The sequence below is a fragment of the Tenebrio molitor genome, chromosome 4 (assembly GCF_963966145.1).
Source record: "Tenebrio molitor chromosome 4, icTenMoli1.1, whole genome shotgun sequence".
NCBI classification, from domain to species: domain Eukaryota; kingdom Metazoa; phylum Arthropoda; class Insecta; order Coleoptera; family Tenebrionidae; genus Tenebrio; species Tenebrio molitor.
Window position 1 is genome coordinate 20,942,616 of NC_091049.1, and position 15,462 is coordinate 20,958,077.

Here is a 15,462-nt window from a genome sequence, read left to right on the forward strand (position 1 = left end):
GGAAAAGTGGTAACAACCAATAACACATACATAACAATAAAACAAAAAAACACAGTCCAGTCGACCCTAGCATATTAGAGCCGGATCATCGACAAGGGGCCCCCTCTTGGATAATATGGAGGGCGCCCCGGGACTAAACGATGAAAATACCTAAATGTAGAAGATCCCTGGATAAGGAAAAAGCCCGCGCAGATACCTGAAATATAAACCCAATTGGTTGCTACCGGGATGGAAAGTGGAAACTTTCAAATTTTGATTAAAAATGTTAAGCAATAAATAAATACTTGTTACACCAAAAGCGTCACTCGGAATAATTAGAAAGGGGATCAAAGTGAGGGAGTGCGCTGATAAAAAGTGAAAGCCACAGACCCACGCTAAACCTTGGAGTCATTTTCTTTTAATAAAATTAGTGAATTGTAAAACCTGCTTTGACAACAAAAGGAAAACGTGATCCGTCAATTTTATAAATTTAGCAAAACTAGAACCAGGCTGTCTTATCTTACGCTCCTTCGCAAGCTTATAATGTTAAAAACATAATACATGGGGATGGTCGAGATAAATGTGGCTTTTGTAAAACATGGTGGAAACCCACGTGCGACCCATTTGTGTCCTATTATTGTTAAACTACATTTCGCGCGAAGCAGAATTAATTTTAGTACCCCAAACACATACCTAGTTCAAAACAGAAGTTGGACAGCAACATTTAGCACAGTTCAATAAAAAAACAACTAAAATCGCACAATTAGCACACAGAAAAATACACGGTACTTCTGTACTACTCTGCGGTCAAGAAAAAAAGTGCCCTCCCTAAAAAAAACATGGCCGTTCATCCCCTGTCGACTTTCACCCACGCCCCCAAGCGGTCGCCGACGGTACCGAACGCCGGTAATTCTATAGCTTTCATTGGCGGTTAGTTTTGAATTCAAAAGCGGTTATCTCAATAATAATAACACATCAGTTGCATAAAAATCAATACGGTTTAATTCCCATGTGTATAGTTGCCATACCTGAATGTAAATTTTCATAAGTCACATGTTGAAACCCTTCTTCTTACATCATAGTTTTAAGGCTTTCCTACAAATAATTGTTGGCAGTAAACAATGAAAATCTGTAATGTAGCGGGTGTTAATTTAATTTCCGGGCAAATTTGGCGTTGAAGAGTCGATTGTGAATACACTATGGATAACGGATCACGGATCAGCTGTTTAAATCTTACGTTTTTACACGAATGGTGCCTTCATAATTGACTCTTCAACGCCAAATTGGACTGGAAATTTAAATGAGCACCCTATACTAAAGTAAAGAAATTCTAAAAATAGTTATTTATTGTATAAGTGTTTTAGATAGCATTTTATCCACGCAAGAATTTTTAACCGCGAGTGCGAACGCACGAGCGTTTAATATTCTTAAGTGGATAAAATGCGACTAAAACACGAATGCAATACAACGTTTTATCCACAATTACAACGATTTAAAATCAGAATCGCCAAAATTTCATCTCATGTCATCAAAAAATGATTTGACATTACACTCTGACAGCGGATGTCACCTCAAAAATCATTGAAACTAACTAAAAAACATGGGAGGTGTTGAATATTCGCTATTTATTTTTGATTGTTTATCGACTCCATTTGTACAAAACGCTGTGCAAGTTGGTGAAAATGGAAGAATGATTGATTTAAGATTGTATTTTTTCATTATTCCACAAGTGGAATAAAGTGATTTCATTATTGGATAAAGTGTTACTTTATACGGTTCATAAGTGTGGATAAAACTTCAATTATAAGGTAATTGTGGATAAACATTTTTTATGGAATTTTTATGTTATAAATTTTATTACAATTGGCTTGGTTTTTTGACAAACAACTTATTACTATTGCAAAATGTTGTCTTTAGAACAAAGAATTTATTTAATCCAATGTTGGACCGGTTTTCGTCACATAATTACAAAATTTAATGAAAAATTTCCCAACAGTTATGTATCAGGCATGGGTGTTCAGAAGCTTAAACTTCGATACAGGGTTGAATGATGTACAGAAAACGGCGCGTAGTTAATAGATTAGTTTTATATTCAATTATCATTTGATTTAAAAATATATATATATATATATTTTTTCTGCATTTTCTTTGATTTTAATGTTAAGTCTTCCTCTGTGTTGAAAAAGACTTTTTAATAACAGAAATAGGGGTTTCAGATGAAGCAAAAAATGTTATTCCTCTGAAGTTTTTGCATAAAATCAAAAATATTTTTTTTTCCCTCTTGTAAACTCAATCCGGGGACATACTGTATAACTCAAGAAGGAGAAATCATTAAAAATTTAAATAAAGGAGAATTTTATAAATATTTAGGTATTAATCAATCAAATCATATTCAACACTCAATTAAAAAAGAAAATTTAGAAAAGCAATTTTATTTAAGAATTAATAGTTATTTATGGTATAAGTGGGTTATTTAAGATATTACCCACGAGAGGTATTTGTAACCTACGAGGGCTTGCCCGAGTAGGTTATTACCTCGAGTGGGTAGTACTTAATAACCCACGTATGCCATACAACGTTTTATCCAATATTCCAAAATTTTTAGATAATGACATTATTGATGAAATTCTGCTCCCGATGGGTTATGGACGTTAATAACCCACGGTGCTAATGGCAACGTGGGTTATGTATGTTATAACCCACGGTGCAAATGGCAACGTGGGTTAAAACAACAGACTAGTTATAGCCCAGTTTACTCAATTAAAACTAACTAGTAAAACACGATATTACTATTGAATGTTGGATAAATCTATTTTAAAATCAAAATTAAACGGTAATAATTTAATTAAAGCAGTTAATACATATGCTGTTCCATTACTGACCTATTCTTTCGGTGTTATAAAATGGTCCAAAACCAATTTACAGAACATAAACATTAAAACTAGAGTTCTTTTTACCAAATTTAGTAAACACCATCCTAAATCTGCTATTGAAAGATTTAATTTACCTCGCGAAAACGGTGGTAGGGGTTTTTCAAATCTAGAAATACTGCTAAAAAATCAAATTGCTTCACTAAAAAATTATTTCCTTAATAGAGCTCGTGATAACACCTTTTTCAATGCTTTGGTTTCAGCCGATAAAGGCTACACACCTTTAAATTTAAGTGATAATATAATTTCAGATATTGTTAAGCCAAATATACCTGACACTATAGCAAATATAAAACAGAAGTCTTTACATGGGAGATATTTTAAAGAACTGGAACAACCAGAAGTTAATATTCAGGCCTCTCATGCATGGCTTAAGAAATCAAATATTCACCCTGAGACGGAGGGTTTTATATTTGCAATACAAGATCGTGTTATAAATACAAGAAATTATAAAAACACATATGCGGTTTACAATCGATAATTGATAAATGTAAGATTTGCGGAACTGAAGGGGAAACAATTGAACACATCATTTCTTTTTGCACCGTTTTGGCTCAAAGCGAATATAAAAAACGTCACGATATATTCGCTAAAATTATACACATGAATTTAGGTGTTAAATTCAATTTATTAAAGAATACACAACCACATTATAGTTATACAGCAGAAAGTTGTTTGGAAAATGACAGTTACAAGTTATATTTTGATAGAACAATTTTAACTGACATTCATATTAAGCATAACAGACCAGACATAATAATTTTAAATAAACAACAAAAGCAAGCATATCTTTTAGATATAGCTGTTCCAAATTCACATAATATAACACAGACATATAACACAAAAATTAATAAATATTTAGAGCTGTCCGTTGCTATGAGAAATCTTTGGTGTTTAGAAAAAATTTCGATTTTACCACTTGTAATTTCAGCAACGGGAATAGTACCGCAATCTCTTTTTAAAAACTTAAAAATTCTGGATTTAGATAACACATTGGTAGTTGAAATTCAAAAAAGTATATTATTATACTCATGTCACATCGTGAGGAAGTTCCTTAACATTGACACAGAACATAATACACAACAAAGTCAAAATGCGGAGGCAAGACGCCGGTAATTATGTTGATAAGCACTGCACTATTACTTGATAGTAATATCCCTAATAGTGTATGTACTCCGGCAAAATTGCCGTGCCGCCGGGTGGAGGTGGGATACGAAAAATAAATATACACATTAAATGTAATGTTTCAAGTAGCTGTAACATTTTAAATTTATCAAGTGTTTAAGAATACGTGGGAGGATTGAGGCAATTATTTTGCTTTCTAAGAAAAAATGTGGAATTCCCTATTCATTTTTGCCTAGTTTATAATGTTTGGTTGTCTAATTTCTAGAAGACGGAATGAGATCCGGAATTTAACCAAAAGAATACGTGTTGCCCAAGGTTTTCTTTTGAATTGAAAGAATTAAATTAAATTAAAATTGAAATGTCATAAATACTTGTTATTTATTTTCATCTATTTCATCGGTACAAATCTATATCGATGAAAAGCTTTCACTGTTGAACAAACAGAGTAGTCGGGACTTTCTGCCATTTTATCCAACTACAAAACTTCCAGTCTCTAATGATATGGATCAATTTTGTAATAGTGAATAACGATAGAATTCTACAGAATCAATACCAGCTTAGTGGCAAATAATACTGTCTTGAATTATTAAACTTTGATCTTTGAAAAACTTTAAAAACAGAATGTGATAAAATATCGTTGGAAGGTTTGCGGCTTGCAATAAACAAATTTGCATCACGTTTAAAACCTTGTATTAGAGCAAAAGAAGATATATTTGAAAAGAATAGATCAGTTCCATATCCCCACCCCTTTTATGACAGAATCAGCTATTACAATAAACAATCCGGCAAGGTTATGTTGTAAACCTGTGTTCTGAACAATACCGGCCTGATAACAGACGAGATTATAAAATGATCAGAACAAATTTTAAGACACAGCCAACAACTCCACAAAACGAAGGCACTACACATGGGAACAATTTTTTTGTTGACAAGTGCACAACTCCATATCTCTGATGTGCACACACTAATTACAATTTTTTCGAATATACTTACTTTTTATTCAGCGAAGCCCGATAGGAACTTTTTAGAATTTGCGTTTATAATACGTCTATAAACGTCAGTGAGTAGGAGTCGTTTATGGCTTTATAAAAGTACACTGTACTTTAATGAAATTTTTATCAATATTTCAGTGTATTACACCAAAAAACTTCCAATATTAATGTTCAAACTCTACTTTTTAACATCTGTTATAGATGTAGTTATATCTGTTACCTTGAATTACTAATTAATACGAAATTCCCTAGAATTTGAATTTTTTTTTATTTAAAAATTAAAACAAGGGTCCAAATTCTAAAAAATAACGTAAAAAACAGGTTTTATAAGGGTATTGGCGCACTCGTCCCATAGAAAACTCCCCTACGGGTCGTTTTCTACACCTGGGACTCGTGCGCCAAATCAACCCTTATAAAACTCGTTCTTTAATATACTATTAAAACTTTGGTACTTTCCTATTAGAACTCACTACAAAACCAGTTTGTTTATCCTAATAGCTGAGAACTGTCATTAATGTGGTGGGGATATGGAAGTCAGCTATTAAGTATATCGTGGTTGACTTCTCGTATTATAATATTCAAAAAATGAAATCTAAAATGTGATGAAAGAATATTTCAGAAAGTTTTTTTGCCACTAATTACATACTTCAACGTATCTGTTGACTTTACTTTAAAATGTAATATTCTTTTAGACCTACCTGATCAGGAAATCTTTGGATACTTTCCATCAAATATATCATGAATGGCATCTGAGGATACAAACGCCCAAACATAGGTATCATATACATATTTACCGTACTGATTGAATAGCCTTTAAAGCAATAATTTTATTAATGTCAGTCAACAAACACGTTACCGACCATTTCGCAACTTTATTTTCCACTTGGTCGAGCTCCAAATGCAAAATCTTTCCCCCAGGTTGCAAGACTCGGTAAGCTTCGTTGAAAACCTTGTCAACGTTTTGGCAATATTTCATTCCAAAACACATAATGTATGCATTAAATGATGCGTTTTCAAATGACAAATTTTCAGCATCACCTTTGACAAAACTAATTTGGATCATATTTCACAGCTTTGCGTTTAGCAATTTCCATCATGGTTTCATTAATGTCGCATAGGGTGACGTGACAATTGTTTGCTACATTATTGCGACGGATGTAATCGAGAAAGTAAAGTACTCCAGCAGCTCTCAACAAAAGTTCAATTATTTACCAGATGATGTAGCAAAGAACAAGAGGTAGGTACTTAAATAATGTATAATATTTTACAATTTTCGGAAAAATATTTACCAGTTCCCCCAGCCACGTCGATAAGTTTTGTGTTTTCTGCAGGTGCTAAACGAGCTATCAGTTTCTTTCTCCAGGATCGATGAATTCCCAACCACATAAAATCAATTAGATTGTCATAACTAGAGACCGCATGATCGAATATTTCGTAAACTAAAATCATATTTTGTGGCTTACAGGTTAATTTATGATTCATAACACAAACCTTTTTCCTGCTCTTGAATATCAAAATATTGAATATTTCAAAAAAGAATAGCCAGCAAAATGGGACATTCAGTTTTAGACTAATGCTCACATGGTCAAACACAAATGACTACATCTCACTATTTTATTTAAGAATACCTCAATGAAAGCTGAAAACGAAATTAGATAAATTACAAACATACCGTTATGAAAAGCTTTTCCCATTATCTGTTCTAATAGCCAAAACTTCATTAATAATAATTTATAACACAGCACATGAGAGAATCCAACACCTATAACAGTAGTGAAAAATAAACATATTTAATACTATCCAACATATCACGAAATTGAATAAAGCAATCAAAAATTAATTCCCATTAATTGATCTTTCCCTTTAAACCTTACATTTGCATTTACATCGTTTTGACAAACGTAGAAAATAATTTAAATCAGTTCTTTTACTATCGGTTGACTATTTATTGCTGAGTGCAGGAGTGAAGAGACAATTTGACGAGGGTAGTACTCATGTCAAAGGTACAGGGTCATTATAAATGATTGTCCCATCGCAGTTGGCGTTGAAAATCCACACAAATTTTGGATGTGCCGCAGTCTCACAACGTTAGACAAACTAGCAGACAGATTTCCACTACCACCGGCAGCACCAGCTATCGGCGATACTAGTCTCACTCATGTTAGGCACATTTAACTACGTCAGCAACGTCTGTATTATTTAGAATTCATTGATTTGTACCTTGAATTTCGAACAGGAGTCGGGTTGGAATTTTTATTCGCAAACACAACAAATCCAATAAAATTATTTATTTCTATTTTTTAACAACAATAATAATTATCACAAAAATCAAATATTTATTTATTCATTGTAGATAGCAAACCTATGAACTTGATCATAATATATTTCTGAAATAATTTAATGGTTTATATTTTAAGTTTAAGTCGCTATCTAACTTAATGCTGCTATCATTGTATCTAATTATTCGTTAAAACAAATCCGCTGAAACATCCATCTGGTCCCCGTAAAAGATCTTCAGTGTTGCCAAATTCCACAACACTTCCTGCGTCCATCACCAAAATTTTATCCGAATCCATGACGGTGTCTGTGCGATGTGCTATCGTCAACACTGTGGAATTCTTAAATTTTCTTCTCATGGTCCGCTGTATCATTTCGTCAGTTTCCAAATCCACGCTAGCTGTGGCTTCGTCGAGAGCGACGATTTTAGCATTTTTCAAAATGGCCCTGACCAAACACAATAATTGTCTCTGTCCCACGCTGAAGTTACTTCCACCTTCTAAAATCTCACTTTCGAGGCCTGAGGGCAAACTAGAAACGAAATCTTTCAATTCTACATCTTCTAAAGTATTCCACAGGTGAGAGTCTTCGTATTCGTTGAATGGATCTAGATTTTGACGCAGCGTTCCCAAAAACAAGATCGGTTCTTGAGGTATTATAGCAATTTTTGAGCGAAGGGTGTGCAAAGGTATTGCTTTGGTGTCGATTCCATCTATAAAAATACTACCTTCGAAGTTGTACAAACGGAAAAGAGCGGAAATCAGTTCTGCCAACAATTCCGATTTTTTCACCAGATTTGATGGTGAATTTTGCTTCTTTCAGTACAAGTGGTTTATCAGTTCAGTAGAATATCGCATTGAAACAGAACTGAAAGTTATATTTCCCTCGCTTGGCCATGATTCTGGAGGAGTACAAATACCTCCACTGGCTTCAGGTGTGACATCTGTGTATTCTATTACACGCTCGACTGACGTCATTGAATAATCAAGATCACTCCAACACTTCATTATGTACTGAAAGTTTCTATTTATTACAAGTAACTGTGTTACAGATATCCCAACTTCTCCGGTTGACATTCCTGGAACGAATGCAAGTTAATTAGATTTACCATTATTAAAAATAAATATGCAAATAAGAGCAACGAAGTTGTAGAAGGCACAAATTATATCTGTCCAAAACGCTAATGAAAAATAAAAGGCTTTATGCAAATAATAAACAGAACTGTGGAGATCTTGGTAGTTGTCGAATTCCTGAATTAAATGATTCTGGGCTTTGAACGCTCTTATAACACTCAATCCCTTCACCGAAGCTGTCGTGTGAGTGAAGATCGGACTTCTTCCTAAAACATTTTGTTAGTCTCTGGTGACTGCCAAATATCAAATTTACTTGTGCCCTCTATTCTTTTAATGTTGCTGATCACAGGTTTAAATGCCACAGAACAGAGAACAATTAGCAGAAAAAACAAAATTAATGGTATTGTCAACCAGTAATTGAATACCATTATTATAACGAAAGAACCAACTGTCAGAAGAATCGTCTTGGTCAATTCTGAAAACGCGATGGGAACAACTTCATCAATCATTCCCATATCTTTTGAAAACCGATTTAAAACCCTTCCCGAAGAATGATTGTCAAAGAAAATTAATGAACCGACGAGAACTTTACCGAACAGTGCATTATGTAAATGTTGGGAAGCATATTTAGAGTACAGCACGGCAGCACCGAGATTTGAATAACAAGCCACAATTATGATTAAACTTAAAATACCACAAAAGTACAAAAAGTGTGTGTCGTTGAAAAAATTTCGATTTGTGTGTTAGAAGTTGTAAATCCTTCTTTAGAATCTACCCAAAACACAAAACCAACCAAAACAACAGTCGTAAAAATTCACTATCACTTGCGTAAAGGCGAAAAATATGACCAGTAGACAAGTAGTTGTCCAACCGTGTCCAGCCAAACAATAACCTTTGTAAGGGTTGAGAGTACCAGAACCACGGTCTTCATCTGTTTCAGAAGGTAAATCACATTCTTGCAATGGCATTGTGTTAACAGATGCATCCTTTGCGGCACCTTTCTCAACTACTGTCTTCTTTATCAATCCTTCAATATTGTTATAGTTGCCAGATGCTGTCACTTTTCCTTTATCTAGAAGTATGACCTTGTCCACATTTTCGAGAAACTGGATTTGGTGTGTTACCAGTACTACACATTTATTCCTCAGATATCCTCGTATGCATTCGTAAAAAATTCGGTTGGCAACGTGAACATCGACGGCTGATAAAGGGTCATCCAAAAGGTACACATCTGCATCTCTGTAAATGGCTCTCGCCAAAGAAACTCTTGCTTTTTGTCCTCCGCTCAACTCCCTTCTCCCCTACCAAGGTGTTGTCACCATAAGCGAAACGAGAAATGTCGTGTTCCAAACAACACACCTTTATTACTTCTTGAAACTTTCTGTTGTCCATTTTTTCTCCAAATACAATATTTTCTCTAAGAGTACCAGGAAAGACCCAAGGTTCTTGGGGTGCGTACGATAGAGATCCTGTAACGCCCAGATTTCCGCTTGAAATTGGTATTTCTTTTAACATGACTTGCAGCAAAGTAGATTTGCCACCACCAGCAACTCCAACAACTGCCACCAATTTACCAGAAGTGGCTGTAACTGTGACGTCGGTCAGAGAACTCTTTGATAACTTAGGATCCCATTTTGCGGTAACATTACTTAAAGAAACCCCAAAAGTCTGATCGTCATTGTTCATTTGATATTCTGATTTGCTCACAAATGTACCAACAGGCGCAGGAGATTGTTCTAATAATGTTGACATGATGTGTGACTTCTCGTAGTCTAAAAGTAGAAAATGTTGGAGACGTCGAAGAGAAGCCATGAGTTCCGAATTGTTAATAAGAGCGCTACTCCAGAGTTGACTTGTTCGTCGTAAAGTGTCATAAATAATCAACAGCGCAAACACATATTGAGGTGTCAAAGACTCATTGTTTAAAACCGCGATCAAAATGCAGAGAAAAACAGACAGTTTTTGATAACAATCGAGACAAGCGTAGCTGCTGATGCGACAAAAATTTGCTTTGGTTATTTCGCTCATTTCTTCCCTAAAAATAGATATTTTGATGTTTATCGACAGATAATAAGATATAACAAACTTTCTAGCATTTTCCACTAATTTGGCAAATGGTTTTTCCCAAGTGAACATTTTTATGGACCGAATTCCATTAATGATGTCACTTAAAATGCGAATTCTTGAATCTGCTTTCGAAGCTACTTTCAGTCTTAATGCAAAAAGTGTTTTAAAATGAAACACTAAAAAGAATACTTTATATCTAAGCGAAAAGTGTAATTAGTACTAACGTTGAATAAGTAAACATAATACTGGAACCAGCATTCCCACAATAGAAGTGTAACCATATGTGATGAAAAGATAATACGCTGCTATTACTATCTTCAATGGACCAATCCAAAGAAAATTCCAATAAATTACTGCTCTGTCAAATCTTTCTACATCATTCGACAACAAATTTACAATATGTCCTAAAGAAATCTTTTGAATCGTGGTGCTCTTCATTTTTAATAATTTTCTGTAAATGAGGGAGGAACAAGCAATTCGGAACTGCATTCCCAAACAGGTAAGTTTCAAAAGGAATATGTTAAAACTCAAAGCACGAAGGAAGAACATCAGTGTAATAATGAATCCATCAAATAAGGCGTCTTCTTTGGTAATAGACGACTGACGTGGTGTAAAGTAATCTAACAAATTTCTCAAAAACATTGGTGGTAATAAACTGGAAATGACACTTGAAGAATTTGTTAGATGTGAATTTCTTCTCACTCACCACACAGCCAGATCTGCGGGACAATACAATATTCCATACAAGATCACCTTAAAACCGAACATCTTCACCAAGACTCGTGTCAACGAAGGATTTTTTGAAGACTTTTCTTCGCTGTTCCAGAGATTTTCAATTTTGTTTCCGAGCCGCTTCGATTTGTGTTCTTTAGCTGATAGAACAACATCTTCTTCATTGAATTTGTTCTGCCGTTTTTTGATCAGCAGACGTACTTGCCAACTAAATTCGAATTATTTTCCGAGGAGTTTCTATGATTTAGAACTCACCAGAAGAAAAAATGTGAAAGGAAATGTGCATTATATGTTGAATTAGTCTGGCGGGGACGGTTCATTTTGTATGAAGCCTGTTCGAGAATGAAAACGTTTGTGGTTTATTTAAGTGTTGTGCAAAACTCAAGGCAGTAAAATAAATAGGTATTTATAAACGTTATCAAAGTTCTTAAATGTTATACTCGTACACGTAGGTCAATAATTATGTCAAAAATGGAAGCAAATTTAGGTGGATTATAATAGTATTAAAAATTTAAAGCCAAGAGTTTGAAAACTAGACTACATAACACATTAATTCAATGATATTATTTTATCAAATTATTGTAGGCCATGAGGCGCGTATTATGTATCTAGAGAACCGAAAAAATGTAACAAAATTAAGGACATGTTCGAAATACAAAGAAAATTATTTTTAATGGTCTTAACATTTGCATGAGAATATTGCTGCTGTCCTCTATTTCCTAGTTTGTCAAAAATGTGTGTATTTTAGGTTAACTAAATCATGTTTATATTAAAGCTGAAAGAACTTTTTGACAGTTACTGATGGATTTGATCTTTTTTTTTACTGAATTTATGAAAAGGTTTAAAGTTTGTATTATCTTTTGTTGTTTTTGAAAAAAATCTATTTTTTATATACAGTGAGTTTTTTTTTAAGACTGGCCATAGGGTTTTACATGCAAATTTTTCAACCCCCTGTTAACTTTTGTTCCGATGAAAATATTCAAACCATTTTTGGAACAAAGTTGGAAAAATTTTTAAACTATCGGATAGATTACAATTCAATATCCCAAACTGTCGAAAAAGTTGGGAAAAAAATATTTTTTAGCGCGCCGAAAGCGTCCAAAATTGGAGATCGTCAGGTGCTGGTTGAGCCGACAATGGCGCTACTCTGGCGGCCGCTCGACGTACTATTATTTCGGCGGAAATCTTTGAATACTTTCCAACAAATAATTGAAGAATGGCGTCTGATGGTACAAGCGCCCAAACATAGGTATCATATATTTACCGTATTGGTTGAATGAGGCCTATTCTGTAACTTTTATGTTAAAATTGACAGGGATGTTAAAAGTTTAATTATAACAGAAATGTTAAAATTTTAACATGGATGTGTATTCTGTAAGGTAATTTTTAAAGCAACTGTTATAGTTAATTTTTTAACACGCATGTTAACACTGACAATGTTGTCTTATCATACAAATACGTTTCTCCTTTACTATCTCATATCATATCATAGTATCTCTCCTTGTTCTGATATTTAATTTTGACGTCTGTCATCATATTTTTCATTTTCATCATTAAAAGATTCAGAAAATGAGCGTGCGTTCAAGACTACGCATTACAACACGGCAACTAGAAGCTCTTGTTGCCTTCTTGGAGAACAATAAGGAGAATTTGGCGGAAAACAGAAAGCTGTTACAAAATTAAGCAATATTAAATAATGATCTTGAAGGTCCAAAGCGCTCAGTAGAAGAGTGGAAACGTGTATTTTACTACTTATTCGTCTTGAAGAATTATACAGACAAAATAGTATCAACAAAAATATGCTTTTAAGGTCTTTGGAGATCTAAAAACAAATACCAGAAGAAGAAATGCTGGTGGGTCAGTCAAGGAGAAACCTCTGACTGATATCGACGAACCAATTTTAAACATGCGACGTACGTAGTATTGTTGTAATTGACGATGAACCAAACGTTTCTGAACCTGGACTTAACATAGGCGGAGATATAATTAAACTTGTGGGAGACATAGAAACATTGGCTTCATCCACGAAAAGTTTAGCTGAAGCCATCAGTGACTTGGTCGAAGCTATAAAATATGCCACCGACAAATTGTAAATCAATGTTAACTCATTTTTCATCGTATACCTATTAATAATTTTTATTTGTTTTTTCTTCTTTTCAATTAAACCATGTATCTGTAAACGCATCTCTTTTCCTTTGTCCTTGAAGAAAAAATTATTTTGAGCATTATTTATCATAATTGTTTGCAAAGTTATAATTTCTACCATTTTCTTGTTCATTTATATGAGGATCAGGCCAAGGAACTCGAAAATGTTGACACATGTTATGAAGCACTCCGCAACTGTAAATTATTTTGGCTGCTTAATGTATCAACCTAATATAAAAAGTAATGTAAAGTTTTGTCTTTCAGAGACATCTAAATCTTTCTTTTAGTCGACTAGATAATAATTTATAACAAGATGTTAAATTTTAAAGGCACGTAAGGAGAAGTGGTTAAAATTTTAATAGTAACAGGACATATTAACAGGGTCGATTAATTTTTTAACATAACATCGTTTTACAGAATACGATTTGCGATTTTAATGGCTGTTATTTTATAACATGATGTTTAAAATTAACATATTACTTACAGAATAGGCCTCAATAACCTTTAAAGCAATAGTTTTATTAATGCCAGTCACCAAACACATTCCCGACCAATTCACAACTTTATTTTCCACGTGGTTAAAAACCTTGTCAATGTTTTGGCAATATCTCAATCCAAAACACATAATGTATGCATTAAACGATGCGTTTTCAAATGGCAAATCTTCAGCATCACCTTTGACAAAACTAATTAATTTTGGATCATATTTCACAGCTTTGCGTTTAGCAATGTCCATCATGGTATCATTAATGTCGCATAGAGTGACGTGACAATTTTTTGCTACGTTATTGCGACGGATATAATCGGAAAGCTAAATGTTCCAGCACCTGGCAACAAAAGTTGAATTATATAAATGAGATGACATAGCAAGAGTTACCAGTTCCCCCAGCCACGTCAATAAGTTTTGTGTTTTCTACAGGTGCTAAATGATGTATCACTTTTTTCCTCCAGTATCGATGAATTCCACACCAAACAACGTCACATAGCTCGTCATAAACAGAGGCCCCATGATCAAACATTTGGCTAACTAAAATCAAATTTTGTGGTTTGTAGGGCAGTTTATAATTAACAAAAGAAACTCTTTTCCTGCTCTTCAATATATTTCGTCCTTATCTTGGAATTCGTTTGTGTTCCATTTAAATATCTTGCGTTTGGTAAAAAATGTACATAAAGTACTCGTTTCAACAACATTGTATGTCGTAAGCAAGACACCAACTTATCGTCACTACTTTGCTTTTACTGCAGTGCAAATGTTAATGTGTAGATCCCACTATGTAAATACTGATATAGTTGTAAAATAAAAATGATAGATCAAGGATTTTGGACCTGATATCTAACATACAAATTATTTGCTTTATCAATCCTTTTTTAAGCTAGTCGTCTAGTTTGTTATTTCTATAAAAGATTCTTTTTCTTCTGATTTATCCATTATCGCAGAAGTATACCAAAGCTAACCATTGAACAAAAGGCATTATTTACGCCTGCAAATTACTTTATAAATGACTTCATTTTGATACGATTTTACAAAAAAAAAAATGTTTTTAAATAAAATGTAAATTTCAACCAAAAAGTCAAATTCTGATTTTTATACTGACCTACCCAGATTCACTTCCTATAATTGTTTACGATATCAGTGGAAAAAAAAAACACCAGTTTTACATTTCAACTTTCAAAATCATTTTTATTTATGACCTGCTACTTGTGCTGTCGTAAATTTAGGTGACAATGGGAACTGTCATTTTTATGGCAAAGAGGCTCAAAACGGCCGGCTACTAGTGAATGGTCTTTTCTTGGCAAATTACCTCCAAAAAAATTTAAAAAAACAATAAATTATTTATTCTTTATTATTATTCAACAAAAACTGGAACTGATAATGAAACACAAATGCTACTGAAACAATGTCAAACATTATTCAATGGAAACTTTAACACACCTCGTTAAAAGGAACTGTTAGAATAAATAATGTTTGTTGGAAGTTGGGGTTTAAGTCCAGAATGTATCGCTATTATACCAAAATGTACACTCTCGTAGGTAACTTGTTGAAAACCTGCTTCTTCGATCATTGTTTTCAAGGTTTCCTTAAAGAAAACATTCTTAAAAAATGAACACAATTTTCATCTAGGAACATTTATCATGGAAAAT

General features: G+C 33.6%; 1 protein-coding gene across 1 annotated transcript; it reads right to left on the reverse strand.

Annotated features, from left to right (window-relative positions):
* Positions 1-7,392: 7,392 nt before the first annotated feature.
* LOC138129135 (ATP-binding cassette sub-family C member 4-like) lies at positions 7,393-14,579 on the reverse strand. Its single transcript, XM_069045400.1, has 6 exons — positions 14,198-14,579; positions 11,431-14,147; positions 11,150-11,383; positions 10,668-11,098; positions 10,463-10,619; positions 7,393-10,411 (listed from the first exon to the last, which is right to left on the reverse strand). Exons 2-6 carry the CDS (start codon positions 11,493-11,495, stop codon positions 9,589-9,591), a joined length of 1,710 nt encoding a protein of 569 aa, XP_068901501.1. The 5' UTR covers positions 11,496-14,147; positions 14,198-14,579; the 3' UTR covers positions 7,393-9,588.
* Positions 14,580-15,462: the final 883 nt, after the last annotated feature.